This window comes from Hoplias malabaricus, chromosome 6 (assembly GCF_029633855.1).
Source record: "Hoplias malabaricus isolate fHopMal1 chromosome 6, fHopMal1.hap1, whole genome shotgun sequence".
Classification (NCBI taxonomy): domain Eukaryota; kingdom Metazoa; phylum Chordata; class Actinopteri; order Characiformes; family Erythrinidae; genus Hoplias; species Hoplias malabaricus.
In genome coordinates this window covers 23,779,370-23,796,844 of record NC_089805.1, presented here as the reverse complement: position 1 = coordinate 23,796,844, position 17,475 = coordinate 23,779,370, and the positions used below count along the sequence as shown (strand labels likewise).

At 37.2% G+C, this 17,475-nt stretch overlaps 1 protein-coding gene across 2 annotated transcripts in view; it reads left to right on the top strand.

Moving 5' to 3' along the window:
* Positions 1-17,475, top strand: part of cpne4b (copine IVb) — a 70,975-nt gene that overhangs the window by 36,381 nt on the left and 17,119 nt on the right. For both annotated transcript variants that reach the window (XM_066673777.1, XM_066673778.1), the window contains exons 8-12: positions 848-946; positions 11,093-11,179; positions 11,392-11,451; positions 12,440-12,573; positions 15,125-15,179. In XM_066673777.1, the coding sequence (XP_066529874.1) occupies positions 848-946; positions 11,093-11,179; positions 11,392-11,451; positions 12,440-12,573; positions 15,125-15,179 (435 nt within the window). The remainder of the gene's footprint in view (positions 1-847; positions 947-11,092; positions 11,180-11,391; positions 11,452-12,439; positions 12,574-15,124; positions 15,180-17,475) is intronic.

Below are 17,475 nucleotides of genomic sequence, written 5' to 3'. Positions count from 1 at the left end.
AAGTCTTTGGTCTTTCCCAAAGCCTCTGAAAACATTCACAGTGCTTAATGACCTTTAAACAGCCGTAGCATACAACCTGGAAAGGCTGAGAATTTTCCTGTTATGCCATAACTTATATAGCCTGCTATAGCCTGCATTCTGTTTAGTAATTTCTGTGCCAGTAGAGCTGGGAGTTCTCAAATGAGCTCTGCTGATTCACTGATCTTCAGAAATATAGGCTTACTTTAAATAGCCTCTTAGGCTTGCACACAAATCAATGTCAGATCAATCTAAAATCAGATTCGTGGCTATAGATCAGGCCTAAAGCAGCAGTGCATCATAATGTGAATCCTGCTTAAAGTACATAAAGTGTGCAAGCATTTTTCTCACTTGATTAATGAAGTATATATTTTGTTTCCAGTTTGCAGGAATTAAATTTGCTAGATCATCAATATGATGTTAAATGGGAGAAATGATTATTGACCCTTAAATTAAACATTACTGCTAACAGTGTAACAAAGAACTAGCCACAAAAAGTACTACGGGTAAAACTTAGGAATGGTCAATCTCAAATGGTGCAGTTGGCTTTATCATTTGATTCCTTAGCCATCTGAGGCCAGGAGTCCATATTGACCCTAGGATGTGATTACCCACATTCTCCCTCTCTCACACAAGCATGGCACTAGCCAGATGTGATGTATCTTGGCAAATTGGGTTCTCCTCCATCACATTGAATTTTTCAGTGGTGTTACATTAGCAGCAGTTCAAAAAGAGGTGGTGGGTGAATTTATGTTTAAGGAGAAGAAGGTGCTTGTCTTCTCCCTCCCAGGTTCTCTTCTCTAATTTTCGTTTTCTGTCTCTGTTTTAGTGTACAGTGTGGGACTGGGATTCAAATGGAAAGCATGATTTCATTGGAGAATTCCAGACAACCTTCAAAGACATGAAAGCAGCTATGGATGGAAAACTGGTACACACACACACACACACACACACACACACACACACACACACACACACCCACACACACATATATTCACAGCCAAGATCTGTTAAGTTTCCAGTTGATTCTTTAGCCTACGGTTTACTGTAACCTGTAGTAGTACAGTATGCTATTTTTTAAAGTGCAGCCTTGGTCAGCAATTTCAGAAAAGAGTGTTGTCCCAAATTTTGCTTCCCTAAAAGACATGAAGATATCAAGTGATTCTTCTTGTTTTGACAATCCCCCAAAAAGTTAGAAGAATGTGGAAGTGAATAGTTATTTCTGTTTGACCTGCATAATATTGGTCTGGATTGTAGGCAAGCCAGTCCAGCCCCACACTGTCTAATCATACAGCCATGCTGTTGGTAAAACATGAAGGAGGATAATAGGTGTTTTATGCTGAAATCTACATGGACATAGATGAAAAAGACATTATTTAGAAAGCAGTGTTTCCACTACAGCAGATCCTAGCTTTGAAATCTAGAGTACAATGTTTATCTTTGGAAAGACGATTCTGAATTAACAGATTGTATTAAAAGAAACAAACATAGTTTCTTCAAAAAAAATTGCAAACATAGTCTATGGGACCCATGTGCCCACATAATGTGAGTGCATGTGTGGGTTCCAAATTCATGCCTTGTTGTGAATATTCCACAATGTCAAGGTCAAATTTGAACAAGTTCTGCAACGATGTATTAAACTATTTGGTTTACTATTGACATCTATTATGGTTTATTATTGTGGAATGGTTTAGCAAAGTTAGTTTAAAGATCCATAACTGAACTATACAAGCACCTTAGGACAGTAAACATATTTTGGATGATTAACTATAAGTAACTGGAAAACTGTGTAATATTGATTTGAGCCATTGTGTTTCCTACAGATTTTTAGAACTTGATATATGTCTATTTACTTAAAATTCTTAAAATTGAAGTGTTTTTCAGAGGATAAAATCTTTGGTCTGCGATGCCATTGCTCTGAAGAACTCTTTTTGGTGCCTTGTATAAAGTGTCAGATCTAAAGATTTGTTCTCCACACTCTCCTTGGCTTGAAAATCCATTCTGAAATTCCTTTGGAGCATTGTGAAACAACATCTATAATGTGAAACTTCTCATACACATCTTTGTTTACTCCCTATACTGACTGTGTTTACCTCCTCTGCAACACAAAGATGCTGATTCCTATCTGTTTCCTATAGTGGCCAGTGAAGCAGCTTGCCTCTGCATTGCTCTATTGCTGATGTCCTCTCATGTGGTGGTGGTGAGAGATTCCCTACATGGGCCAAAAAAAAAAAAAAAAAACTGCAGAAATAGCCATTTCATACTGAGGACACAGCAACTCTGCTTTGTGTATAGACATAGCATTAACCCTATAGGATCAGCAGTTGAACCAAATTGTTTGTTTTAAAGAATCCCTGCCAATAAGTTAGTAATTAGTAGTTCAGTAGTAAAACAACAATTTATCTCGATGGGCCATTTTTAACAGCCTTAAGCTGCTAATCTTTTAATGTAAAGACTGTAGACCAATTAATGTTTATTTTTCCTAAGACAGTGGTTCTCAGACTTTTTAGACCAAGTACTACTCATTATCAAACCAACACCTCCAAGTACCACCTATGATTTTTACCACAGAAACATGTGCAACCTCTGGTTCTTTCTCTGTTCCGGGGGCATAAGGCAAAATCTTGTTTGAATTTTTGCATGTTTTTGTTGCTTTTTGTTTATGAAATGTGCATGCTTAACTCAAAATTATATACAATAATTGCAAAACATTATAGAGAGAATACAAATAACCAGGCCTAAACTGAATATCTTAAACACAGTTATACATTTATGAGAAAATATAAAATTTATGGGCAATAAGCATTTTGAGTAGTTATGTGCTTTAATAGGCTACAGGTGACAACAGCACGGCGGGGGCTTGGGGTAGGTGCTTACAGAGGCTCTGCACTTGTAGCAGTAGGTGAAACCCCAGTGATTTCTTCTACTTTGTTTGTCATGTACTTAATTTTTCTTTATTTTTGGCTCTTGATTTAGTCCTTCTGGGCTCCGGAGTATTTCCCGGGCTTGGTCTCGGCTTGTTTTTCTAGTTTTTGCTTTGCCCTTTTTATAATAATTTCCAAATTGCTCATGTGTCTAGCCTTTGCTTACATCAAGTCAGCAACTGAAACTGGGCTTTCCTTACACAGATTTCTAAAAAACTGGGGGATTGCGTTCCCTTCCTGGAAAAAAGCAGAGAAACGTTCCCTTACAGACGTAATCAATTACAGAGTATGTGTAGCATGTTGTATTCATTTGTAACACAAATTTCATAGGGGCATAATTATGAAAACTGTGAAACATTATGTAATTTACACATAAAAACTTTAGATTTTCAGTTACGAGTAAAGTCCTTAACTAAGTAGTAAATATTTCAAGGTCATTTGGCATACCCCCCTTGCTGCTTCACGTACTAGTAGTTAAGTACCACTGTTTCAGAGCCACTGTCCTAAGACACATAAAAACTAAGGATCGTTAAAGAACATGTATTACAGTTTTTGAACAAATTATATTAGAACATCTGTTTAATACACTTTTATACTATTTATGCTGTTATACAGTGGGTTTAAAAAGTCTACACAACCCTTTTAAAATGCCAGTAATTTGTGATGCTAAAAAAATTATCAAGATAAAATCTATCCTACAGCCCATGCAGATAATTGAGAAAAAGCTGAAATCATACAAGTGTGTAAACCTGCTTATAATTAGGGGTGTGGCTGTGTTCAGAACTAACCAATCATATCCAGACTCGGTCAGTACCTGCCTGCCATCAATTATTTTCCTGACATTTAATTAGTTACTTTTTACAACAAAAGCCATGGTCCACAAGAGTTTACAAAGCATCAAGGGATCAAAAAATGTCATAGTGCTATAAAAACACAAGAAGGAAACTGGTCTGAGATGCTGCCAAGAGGCCTACAGTTACATAGAAGGAGCTGCAGGAATTTCTGGCAAGTACTTGTCATGTACTACATGTGACAACTGTCGCCCATGTTTTTAATACATCTGGGCTTTGGGGTATGGTGTCAAGACTGAAGCCGTTTCTTGCAAAGAAAAGCATTGAAATTCTGCTACGGTTGGCAAAAACTACATCATGTTTATAGCTTGTGGGGAAAATGTGTCCTGGTCTGATGAAACCAAGGTTGAACATTTTGACTCCAAATCCAAAAGGTATGTTTGACACAATTCCCGCCTTGCGCCCGATGATTCCAGGTAGGCTCTGGACCCCCCGCGACCCTAAATTGGATAAGCGGTTACAGATAATGGATGGATGGATGGATGGATGGATGTTTGACACAAAAACAATGCTGCACATCATCAAGAGAACACCATGCCCATAGTGAAGCATTCTGCTTTGGGGCTTTTTTTTCAGCTGGAACTCGGGCTTTAGTCAAGGTGAAGGGATTTATAAACAGTTCAGTTAATAAATCAGTTAATTTTGGCACAAAACCTACTGTCCTCTGCTAAAATCTCAAGAAGAATTTCAACTTTCATCACAACAACAAGAACAAGCATTCTTCCGCATCACCAAAAGAATGGGTTGATCAGATGAAGATGAATGTTTTGGAATGGCCCGGTCAGAGCCCGGACGTGAATCCAATTCTGTGAAAGTCTGTGAGGTGACTAAAGAGTGCTGTGCACAGAAGATACCCTTGCAGTCTGACAGATTGGGAACACTTTTACAAGAAAGAGTGGGCAAAGATTGCCACGTCAGGATGTGCCATGCTGATAGACCCCTACCCACAAATACTTAATTCTGTCATAAAATAAAAATGTGCTTCAAGAAAGTATTAGTTTAAGGGTGTGTATATTTATTTAACTTATTTTAAGCTATTCAGTTAAATGCACAGATTATGTGTCACATTAAAATTGGAAAAGTTCTGAAATGGTTCTTATTTCTTTATATCACAAAAACAGGGCTGTAGGGTTTTTTTATGCTTACTCTGTGTATGAGGGTATTAATTGATGTCTCACTGATTGCTGTAACTCGTTACCTGAAGTTGTGCTAAATCTGGAGTTATCTGTAATATTTAGTTTTTCTCAACTTTAGCAGACTCCCTCCCCTTCCATCTCTTTATTTGTGAGTGTGAGTGTGAGTGTGTGTGTGTGTGTGTGTGTGTGAGAGAGAGAGAGGTTTTTTCTGTCCCCTCATCATCTAGTGTCATGTTTTCTATGCCTTGGCTACTCTTTGCTATCATCTGTCACTTTTCCCTCTATCTGCTTCCCTCTAGCTCTGTTTTGACTGTCTTACTCCATTTCTTTCGGTGCTTGATATCACACTGAGCCCATTTTGGTTCTGATGCACAGAATGTGAGTGAGTGAGTGAGTGAGTGAGTGAGTGAAAGAAATAGTGTGCGAGAGAGACAGATATAGCGAAATGGAAGTTAAAGAAAAAAGCTAAAGAGAAATAGAGTGTGAGGGAGAGACAGAGAGATAGTGAAATGCAGAGTGAAAGAAAAAAGAGATTCAGATGAATAAAAGGGAGAGAGAGAGAGAGAGAGAGAGAGAGAGAGAGAGAGAGAGAGAGAGATGCAAAGATGCACTACAGGGTCTGATGGATGATTCCAGGGGCATATTTTGACAGTTTGAAGTGTGGGAGCAACAAAGAAACCTTTAGATCAGAGCTCCAAACTGAACACACACACCCTTTCCCTACAATATGTACTCTCATTCACTCTCTCACACACACACACACACACCTCACCATTATCATTCTATATGCATTTAGCCTGGCTTCACAGAGATGAGTACAGTTTTAGCCCATCACTGTCACTGGCATCTGAAAGGCTCTTTGGAGGAAATTAGCAGTCCACTCTCAGCCTTGTTAGGATTTCTTTTTCATTTAACTTCATTTCCATCGTCACCCTCTCAAGCTCACTCAGAAGCACAATAAACAAGTCTCATCTGACACTCCTGTCTCATTTCTTAATCAGCAAATCCCCGTGTACGCTGCATATTGATTTCATGCCAGTGGTTCTAGCATAGCCCCCTAGACCCGTTTATCTTCATCTGAATCCCTGATTCAATTACTTTTTGTAGTTTATACACACTCCCTTTAAGCTGTCCAACTGTAAAAGAAATCCTGTAACCAGTAACCTACAACTGTATTTGTACAGTAATACTACTGTTTTTATATATTCAAATAGTAAAGCTGCAGTCAGACAACATTTAAGTAATGTTTGCTTGTGGATATTGGCAATAGAAAACAACATGTGTAGAGATTGTATAGTGTAGATATTGTATATTATTTCTGAATAATAACTAAATGCAGAACTGCTTCGCTTGCACCTTAATGTTGCTTGTCACTCAATTATTTTAACCAGTTATCAAGAGCCATTCATGCCTTTACCTGTCTGATTTTAGCTCCATCAAATAAAATGACAACAACAAAAAAAACAGACTGGTGTGATCATGGATAAATATTTTGAAAAAACGCTGCACTCGGTAATCTTCTGGATGTAAAAGAAATAATCATGCTATACTTTACTATAGTTAAAGTGTGCAATTAGGCACAACATGGAATGGAGTAGTTATGGTATATTCATAATAATTAATAATTCATTAAATGAATGGCTTTTATGAAACAACAAAAAACTACACCATTAATAAATACGTACAAATTATTACAAATTTTTCAATCCAGCCATCAGTTTAACACCTAAAATTCCATCAAAATGTTATTTAAAGTACCACGTTTAACATTTATTTCCAAAAAATAAAATTTCCTAATGTCTTGTTGCTAATGTCTGTTGAATTAGATGTAACTTTATAAATTCATCTTCATTCAGTATGCACCAATCTATGAATAATTAATTAGTCCCCAACTTTATCTGTTCGTCTGCTCCCATCCACATGACTGCAGCTTGGAAGTCCAACCCTGTGGGTTGATGAGATGAGGCTCATTGAGTTTATGATGTACGAAACCCAGGCAGTTTGAATCCACCCGTTTTTTGAAGCAGTGCCTTTTCAAAGTGGAAACGCTCAGCCATGATGTTGAATGATAATTTTACTCATGATTTTAGTATTTTAGCATAAAATACATCACACGGACAGGTTAACAAGGTCAAAGGAGGTCTTTAATAGTTTCCAAGCAAGTTTATGAGTATTCCATGAACAGCACTGTAGGCTTCAACATCATGTGCATAAAATAGAATTTCATTCAATTTCCCATTCATTGCTGTAAAAATAAGTAGTCATGAAGTGTGGCTCGACATGACCCACTGGCTGAGGTTTAATAACAATAGTAGCAATAGGAGCCTTGGGTTACAGCCTTGGCCTAATGGTTAGTGGACCGGGCTTAGTACCGTAAGTTCGCCAGTTTGATCCCCAGGACTGGCGGGAACATCCATGGCTGAAGTGCCCTTGAGCAAGGCACTGAACCCCTAAAAGTTCCCTGGGCGCCGGGGATGGCTGCCCACCTTTCTGGGTGTGTGTTCACAGCCCCTAGTGCACTAGTGTGTGTGTGTTCACTCCCACAGATGGGTTAAATGCAGAAGACTCATTTCACTGTACGTCGTACAGTGACAAGAAATTGCACATTATCTACAACACAAATTAACACATATATTTGCTATTTAATATATTACATGCTTTCCAATATATGGAACCTATATGTGTCTTCTGAGATTTTATATTTAATAAAGATAAAGGTACATAATTGTAAAACTAAAACCTAACCCTGTATGTACCTCTTGGCATCAAAAGGAGGAAAAAAAAATTTTAGGCGAGAAACCTTATCTCAAAACTGTCATAATGCGGTGCCTCTGACACCAGGCAGTGTATTTATAACCATTTCATTTAATAACTTTTTGTAAGCCAGCTTTTAGGGGCATTAAACTCTTCAGACATCTCATTCCTGTCACCATCACTGTGAACAGTTGTCTTTGTGATGACTCAGTCAGACAGGTTTATGGAATTTATATCTGTTTAGAACCAGAACCAGTCTATTTATCAGTGTGAATTAGCAGTGTGTTTGTGTATTTCCTGACAGAACACTGATATATTTCACATTTATGGCATTAGGCTGGTGCTTTTATCCATTATGTGCTTGCATACATGGTTACAGTGGTTTTGCTTGAAGGGTGGCTGGAAGCCGAGTGGTAAAAACTAAGCAGGAAACTAGAATATTTACGTTCAGGTCTTGGGAAAGGCACATATCTTTTTACTTCCACAAGCGACATGGTGCTGCTCTCTGAATGGGCATTTATTATTTGTACAACACAGCGTATAACACAGCTCTCTACCTTCCAGAAGACTAGATTTCCTATCCCCATTCAGGCAAGCACACTGTTAGACCAGACAGGCAAATTCCTGTTGGAGTGAAGTTGTCTACCAGTGTAACATGATTGAACTGTATGATAGTTTAACTGTATGTTGAACTGTATTATATACTTTTATACATTAGCTGGGAAATAACATATTGCATTAATAACATATCAAATATCACTGTAGTTAAAATGGCAGAAGACTCACCATTAGTTTAACTACAGTGTATTGTAACATCATGAGCTAAATATTGAGCTAATATTTTATGAAAAACCACTCAGTCCTACAATCAGGAATTTGTCAACTCAAACGCCAACCATTTGTAAATCTCCATATGCATTTGGATGCTGAGTATTCCTTCCAAATCAAAGCAAATTTTTTTTAAATATTTAATTTGTTATATAAATCACTGTAATATGTTGATAAATTTAGCCGCTTCCACTAACCCTGAAGTGGGATGTGTACCTTTTTACAGACAAATCCAACTCTGTTCCTTATTACTAATTGTTATGTGAATGGTTTAATGGACATTCTAGTGTATTAATCACTTCCCAGCTCAGTATCTCATTAAACAAATGCACAAAGAACATTGTATTTAATGGAGCATGCAAAGATAATGGGTCTCTTTGGGATCAAGATAAATATCCTCGTACTTTACCATTCTTACCACCACAGAATGTATCAAAAACACTATTAAACTAATGGCATATATCAGCATTGAGCATTGTGCCTGTAAGTATTGCAGCTATTTCTTTCATGCTGAACTATAGTTGTCACATGTCAAATACGTGTTTCTTTAGTTGTGTGTGTCAGTTCTGGTGTAAAATGTTTTTCCTTTAGTTGAATTATACCACTTCTCTTAACATTTAACAAAGTTTGCAGGGTCACACACTCAGTTGACTCATAACCAGACCTCATCTGATAATTTTTTTCTGTTGGATAAACATGGTTGACTTTACACTTTAGTGCCCCAGGACCTCAGAAGATGCTTTTAGCTTGCACATCTTATATTTTACAACTGTTCAGTCTGTTGCAGATCCTGTCCCTGATCAGGTAGATAATGGTTATCCCATGTATATGGCCGTAAAATTTGGTATTTAGGTGTGTGTCTCAGTTTTCAATCCTGTCTTCCATTCTGGAACTTACACTAAACTACCATTACATCCAGACTGATCTCCTCTCTGCATTTTGACACTAGAAGAAGAAATTACAACAGATCACACATCCATGGCTACACAGCACAATGTTGTACCAATTCATCACCTGTAGTTTTTAAACTTCTTACTGCTTTTCAACTGGACACTTCAGTGTTTGATTTCCTTTTTTCAAATAATGTAAAAAAAAAAAGCTGCTGCCATGCTAATAGCTCCTACTTGTGGAGAATCTGAATTATTGTGGAGAAAAATATTTATCTTTATACAGTGAATGTTAAAATGTTACAGTTTTAAACTTTTAAATGTATTTACTTTTTTAGGATACATTAGGATGGCCACTTTTTTAGTACTACAGTATTAATTTATGCTTGTCACGCCCTGGCCCTGTCTTGTCTGTTGTTTCCACCATGTGCTCATGTAGTACATGGCTCTTTGTTGTTGTCTCCATCCTAGTCCCGCCTTACTTCCTCTTCCTTGTCAGTGTCCCTGTCAGTGTTTCATTTGTAATCCTGCCACCTCGTTATCAGTTTCAGGTATCCTTGTGTGAATATAAGTCCCTTTATATCCGTGTATGGTTGTTAGACATTCCATGTTTGCTTGTCTGTCTCATGTTTTCCTCTCTTCGTTTTGCACAAGTCATTCTGTGTCGTCTGTTCCTCGCTGCACATTCATTTTTGATGAATATAGACATTCAAGTTTATATGTCTCTTCTGTTCCTCGATTCGTTTTGCCCACAAGTCAGTCTGTCTCTGTTTTGTTATTTACTTTTTAATAAAAGCTGTTTTCTGGCATGTGCATCCACCTCTGTCCGTTCGCCTCAGTCCTGACAATGCTACAACTTGCAGCTTATCTAGCACCAGTTCTACAAGCTCAACATACACAGATCATCCATGACATTATGACCAACTTGTTTTTATACTCAATGTACATTCTCTCGGCTCCACTAACCATTCTGGAGCACTTTGCTGCTCTACAATTACAAACTAAAGTCCATCTATTCCTCTGTATACTTTGTTTACAGGTGTGAATTCGGTGGTGGATCATTCTCAGTGCTGCAGTGACACTGATGTGGTGTTAATGTTTGTGTCCATTTTGTACCTAGACAGTAACTTATCTGTTGCTGTAGTTTGTGTTGGTTGTCCTCTAGTCCTTCATCAGTGGACACAGAACGCTGTTGGCTGGATGCTTTTGATTAGTGAACTATTCTCAGTCCAGCAGTGAACACTGAGGGATTAAAAAACTCCAGCAGCACTGCCGTGTCTGATCGACGCTTACCAGCACAACACATAGATTAACACACAGCAACCACTTCTATCTCTGTGGCACTGAGAGTGATCAGCCATTAATAAAAATAATACCTACTCTTATATGGTCTTCTTGGGGTCCTGACCATTTAAGAACAGGGTGAAAAGTGTAGACAAATTATGCAGAGCAACAGGTGGACTAATTGTATAACTACACAGTCCTCCTGTGTGGTGAGAGAATGGACAGTGAGTGTAGAAACATAGAGGTGGTCATAACATTGATCCGAGTGCATACATACAACATTAACATTCTTGCCTTGTAGCTACAATTCAAAGCTAAAAAGTACTTTTGGGAAATTTGTACATTTGATTGTCCTACAGACACTGGGTTTAAGAACACATGCTTTTTATTTTTTCTGCCTCTGAAACCAGATTCAGTGGGAATGCATCAATCCTAAGTATCAAGTGAAGAAGAAGAACTACAGAAACTCTGGTGTGGTGATGCTGACCCAGTGTAAGGTGAAGAAGCTACCTTTATGTCTTTGTTGATATCTCTCCTCACATCTCTGTGTGCTTGCTTGAAATAGAGTGGATTTGTTGAACAGAGCTATACAGCAAAGCACTCTAGTAGATAATATCGCGGTGGTCTGTAGATCCTCTGGTTTTGTTTGACATCTCTTTGTTTGATCAGTGATTCCTTGCACTTTTTCACCGCCTCCTTCCTCTTTCAGATCATAAAGATGCACTCGTTTCTGGATTATATAATGGGAGGTTGTCAGATCCAGTTCACAGTAAGTGATTCTGAAGGGGATCCCCCATCTTTGACGGCTCAAATCCACCACAGCACTCCATTATTAATGAGTAAACACTGCAGCTGCACAGTCTCCAGAGAGAGTGTCTGTAAGATCTGCTCTGAGATCAGCATCTGCAGTCCATTTCCTGGCATCAGCACTCAGATAATATCACTGAAAACTGGTCTTAAATCAGCAGCTGTTGTCAAGCACAGCTACATACACGAATTTTAAACAGAGCAAGATTAAAGGCTCCAGTTGCTCCAATTTGGAAGATTTGAAAGTGTCAAATTTGTGGATTTTATATAGCTTGACACCAGCAGGTCATTAAAATAATGGTAAGGGGTAGGCCACAGATATTTGTTTGATGTAAATCGGGTTAAAATGTAAAAGGTGACTCAGAATTCCTTGCTGTGGGGATAACATGAATCAGGAGTTCCAGGGTTTTTAAATTCCGTGACAAATACGTTCTGTGAATTAGCCTTTTGGATGTCTGGTTCCTATCCTCACTGTTGTAACCAATCCTGACTTGATAAGTGTCTTTAGAATGAACCATTTTGCATTCCACTTTTGTATTATATAGTGAGTTACATAATGATTTATATTTATATTCAACTCACAATCTCTATTCACGTTTAGACTCTCTACCATTTGTATTGATTTCAAAAAAGTATTTTTCATTTCTCATCTCATAATAAAATGGTCAGTCCTTTACCTTGTGGACAGAAATTAAGTATTAATGTTAAGAAGCACCCTTCTGACCGAATTTCTCTGCTTACATAATTGTGCAATGAGTACATGCTATTGCTGACATGAAATTGCACCATGCTTATGTCATTGCCAATGATAACTGTGACTTAAACATATAGAAAGACGCTCTCCTAAGTTCTGATGGGCTGTTACTGAGGCAAGGTCTGAGAGTTGTTGGTGGTGTGGGAGTTTTAATTAGAGGTAATTACTGTCAGTAACGATGGTGGCGTGTCTGCAGGTGGCGATTGATTTCACCGCCTCGAACGGTGACCCTCGAAACAGCTGCTCTCTGCATTACATCCACCCATACCAGCCAAATGAGTACCTTAAAGCACTAGTGGCCGTGGGCGAGATCTGCCAAGACTATGACAGGTAAATGACCATATACTGACCACATGACTCAGCCATATAGCTGAGGTGTCAATCAAGCTATTCAAGCTTTTCAATGGATAAATAATGAAAGAATGTTGTTTGTGGGAATATGGGGCCACTGTTGAAATTTAAAGCTTTTTTGCTCAGAAATTTCTCAAGACCAAAGACACACTTATAAGCTGTCACATGTAAACAGTCAGGCAAAAAAACAAAAAAAAATTCTTCACTCATTATCAATTTTATCAGCTTCACTTACCATACAGGAGCACTTTGTAGTTCTGCAATTATAGACTGTAGTCAATCCGTTGTTGTGCATACTTGGTTGGTCTCCTTTACTGGTACATCTTCTTTAAATTCAACTCTAAATTAAGTACATATTTGAAGATAAAATGTGTGAAAAGTGGTTGTTTTTATTGTAAGTAAATGACATGTACCCAGACTGGATTACTACCTGAATGCAAGTACATGTCAAAAGGTGAACGCACAAGGATATTTGCATAAATACATTTTGCATGCACTCAAATAAAAGTGCATATAGTGTTAAATGAAAATCACTAAAATTATGCATGCAGTGTTTTGAGTTTTAACCTTCACTTTGCACCATGAACTTTGAGCCACTAACAACCATGACCCCCTATTCCTCTAGCACACATATTTTCTCGAATAAGCAACAAACAAGTCTATAAATTACCATGTATTGTTATTTTGTTGTTGTAAATGAAATGTCAGTCTCACATCAGTGTGTTCAGGAGGCATCTGAGGCATTTGACAAAATGATCTGCTTTTTATCTGTGCCCTAATCATTGGTTTACTCCTAAAATGTGAGCGTTAGAATGAATTAATATACAATAAAAAATTAAAGAGTGCATTCTGGTGGGATGTTAGAATATGCGCTAGTTTTATTGATTGCAAAAAGGCTCTCAAGAAAGCAGTCTCTACTTAGTTACCCTCATCTGCCTTTAGCTGATCTTTAATTTAAGGAAACATCTTCTGAAAAAAAAAAAAAGATTTGTTCAGTGTATTAGCACATTAATTTGTTAATCTGGAGGTCCTTCCAACCCCAAAACTGTGAAATTAAGCAGCTCAGTCTGTCTTTATGGTGTGAAAACATGGGATAAACAAGACATTGTGATTTTGTGTTGCATCTTACAAAGATAGTAGGCACATCAGAATTGTCCCACATTTTTGTCAGAGTATCTCCAATCACAGCACTGGAACCACATTTAAGTGAGAGGGCAAAGACAAGGTTAAACAGAGCAAAATAAACAAAACAAGCATGGAAAATGAGTACTGATTAAATATGGAAAAAGTGAGCACAGAGAAGAAATCCATCCAAAAACTGTAGAACATCGAGAAGTCAGGTACAACACCTGCAATTCTAGTGGTGTTATTCCAAAAATAAATTAATTAAAATAATTTTGGCAAACAACAATCTTTACTGTATTATTTATTTATTCTGGATGATTGTTTATTTTATGTCTTGAATTTTTAATGGTAAGATCATCTATGTCAGAACAAAGGCATGTATTGATGTTTTGTTTTTTTTATTTAAATCTCATAATTAGAAAATACAAGCTGCCATGGGCTTTGAGAAAAAAATAGAGCTTGTATTTAAATACATTTACATTAAAGTACTCTGGAATTTAAGCACATTTTCTTTATTCCCAGAAATGTACTATTTTGGAGATACATGAGATTTGTTTGACAATAAAGATATTTATTGCCAAGATAAACACTTGACAACAAATGATCAACCCAAAAACGGAGGTTACATGTTCCAAGACACCTTTAAAACAGATTTAAACTGATCAATCAAACTTCAGGAAGTTGCCTGAGACACATTTGAGCCAGCTGTTATGTAAGTGTAAAATCATGTCTTTCAGAGACACATTAAACAATGAAAATACAACCCAATTCAAACTAAAACTCACACAATACAACCTGAACCCCAACCAATACCATTCAATACAACCCCATAACCCTAATGTAAACCCATTGTAACAGTAACCAAATACAAGCAAAACTCCTCCTTCCCCAGAATGTCACAGCACACATTATTCAATATGATCCAGCATATTTCATTTTTTCAGATTTAAAATTTGAGTTAACTAGAGGTGCATCCACAGTGTAGTCAAGTTACATGACCAGTAGTAAAGAGCATCTTATAGTTTGGCTTAGTTGAACGGTTGCCAAAGCATTGTACATGAGAATGTAAACTCAGTAAACTCTGTTAAATCCATTGGGATAAGTGCAGTATTGTGGTTGTTATCAATAGATATTGTCAAAATATTTTTGTCTACTAAGGGTCATGCAGCAAATTATAGTCTTTAAGTGTGTGTTGATGAAATGCTCATCACAGTGACAACAGGTGTATTGTACATATAAACTCAATCACATCAGCGCTCGAAAGGGTGCAGCATTCAAGCACAAGCACTGGCCCAATTATATTTGACCCTTTCCAAAGTCATACCTCTCTGCAGCTCATTTCTCAGACTGTATCTGATTCATCTCTCTATCATTAATCATCTGGACCCTCTCACTCTGATTTCAGTGATAAAATGTTTCCAGCATTTGGCTTCGGAGCGCAGATCCCACCCGACTTCAAAGTAAGTCAGTTTCTCATACACCTACCACCCACACCAGTGTCACCAGCATTCAGGTATTACTGCTTCAAACAGCTGGTAAATAAATGTGGTTTAGTTAATGTAGCAGTTTTGGTGTTATTAGCTGTAACTGCTGCTTGAATAAAATCCCTCGATGCTCGTTGATTACACCCTTAAATCACCATCTCTGTTCATCAAAAATACATTTTCAGAAGTTATTTACAAAAAGATAATCCCTAATGCCTAAAAAAGAGGCTTAGATGTGCACCTTTGCTTCAATCAGTAAGCGTGAATCTATGAATATGCAATTAGTCCATGCCTCTGTCTCTAAAGGATGCTGAACTTGTTGATGATCTTGTTTTGTGAATTTGGAATTTGGTGGTGGGATGTGTGTGTGCATGTGGGGGTAATAATGGGTTATAAGGAATGATATTTTTCCACATAAAAACGCAGAGCTGCTGGACCCATTTATGTATGTTCTAGTAGGTATATGCTACAAATATGAGAGATACTTGGTCTTGCTTCTAACATATAAACAAAAAACACCATGCAGACGGTTAAACTTGTTGTCATTGTCGTGGGGGTGGTGTGTTAGTGTGTTTTGCTGGTAGGAGTGGATCAGACACAGCAGTGCTGCTGGAGTTTTTAAACACTGTGTCCACTCACTGTCCACTGTATTAGACATACCTACCTTGTTTGTCCACCTTGAAGATGTAAAGGCAGAAAGAGTAGCTCATCTTTTCCTACACAGTTGTATTAGTCATTTTCTAGTCCTTTATCGGTGGTCATAGGACTTTGTTGCCTGAATTTTTTGTTTTTGTTTGATGGACTATTCTCAGTCCTGCATTACACTGATGGGTTTTATGAGCACAAGACATTACTGTTCAATAGCAGCCTGTGTACAGAAGCAGCATCTTTTTACATAGAAAGTGTTCTTGGAATACAGAAGTATGTACATGTATTTATACCACGCACATAGTGTACATATGGTGTAAAGATATAGTTTCACATAAGACACAAATGTTTATATGGCTATTTTTAGAATCATTTAATCAAACATTTGTGCCTGCAATCTGTGCAAATGTTCAAAAGTCTCTAGCTGCTTCCCTAGGACTAAAATGCATGCCACTGTGCAAGTGTAATGTTCTAGAAGCCGTGATGTGTGTGGGAGGTGGGTGTCCGAAACCTCTCTCAGTCACTGTCCAGATGCTTGTGATCCAGCATCATTGTTTTATTAAAAAAGGGGGAAAAAATAACAATAATCAGAAAAAAATGTTCTAAAAAATAATCTCTCACATGTAAAGTTTAGGTTATAAGATAAGAACACAGAGCTGCATTTTTTAAAATGGCCTATATATACACTATATAAATATATGTAAAATTAATGTTTTGGAAGTTCTGTTTTAGTGTCAAGGTTCAGTTTTCACTCAGTAGTCCACACATATGATATTGGTAATCTTGTATTTCATTCTGTTTTACAACATGGGATGTAAAAGATTGCTGAAATTTCTTGATTGCTGAGCTGTAACTGCCCACTTAACAGGAGGATGCCAGTCTTTGTTCTCTGAACTACATAGTTTTTTCCAGGCACAGCTATTAAACAAGAGTATATGTTGGAGTATACAACTTGAATCTGAATTTGTTGTGTACATTTTGCCCACGGAAATTCTACAAGCAAACAATTCTGAAGTTATTCTGTTTTTTCTCTGGAACCTTTGTGAATTATGCTGAACAGAATAGCATAACAAAAATGTTTACCATTGAAAGTCTTTTCCTTTGGTCCTTGAACAGCAATTTTGATTATTTTTACATCAGTAAAAAAAAACCATAACAATTTAAAACAAATGTAATTAAAAAAGGTTCTATGTGTATGGCAATAAAATCAAGGATGCTTTAAAAATTGTAGTAAGTGGATGTAGAAAGGCATGACCAGAATTTATGTAATAACGAGGCAGAAGCTCCTTGTTCATAACAGTCACAGGTAGAACTGATGTTAGGGAAGATTTGTGTATGCTTAGAATTTGATAGACATATGCAACATACCAACTAATATTGGAGCTGTCTATGTCTAGTCCGGTTTGAAGATAAGTGTGTCTAAAAGAGCATACTATACCACAGTTCCTCCAATAATTCTATATTCAAATAATCTTCCCCAACACATTTAATGATAGAAAGACTGGAGGTATTCATTTTATATTATTTGGAATAAAGACTAAGATTAATGTCTAAGACAGTATCTAGGGCTGAGCATGATGGTGTTGGAAATTGAAACATGTAACTGTAATAAATTTAAGCGTAC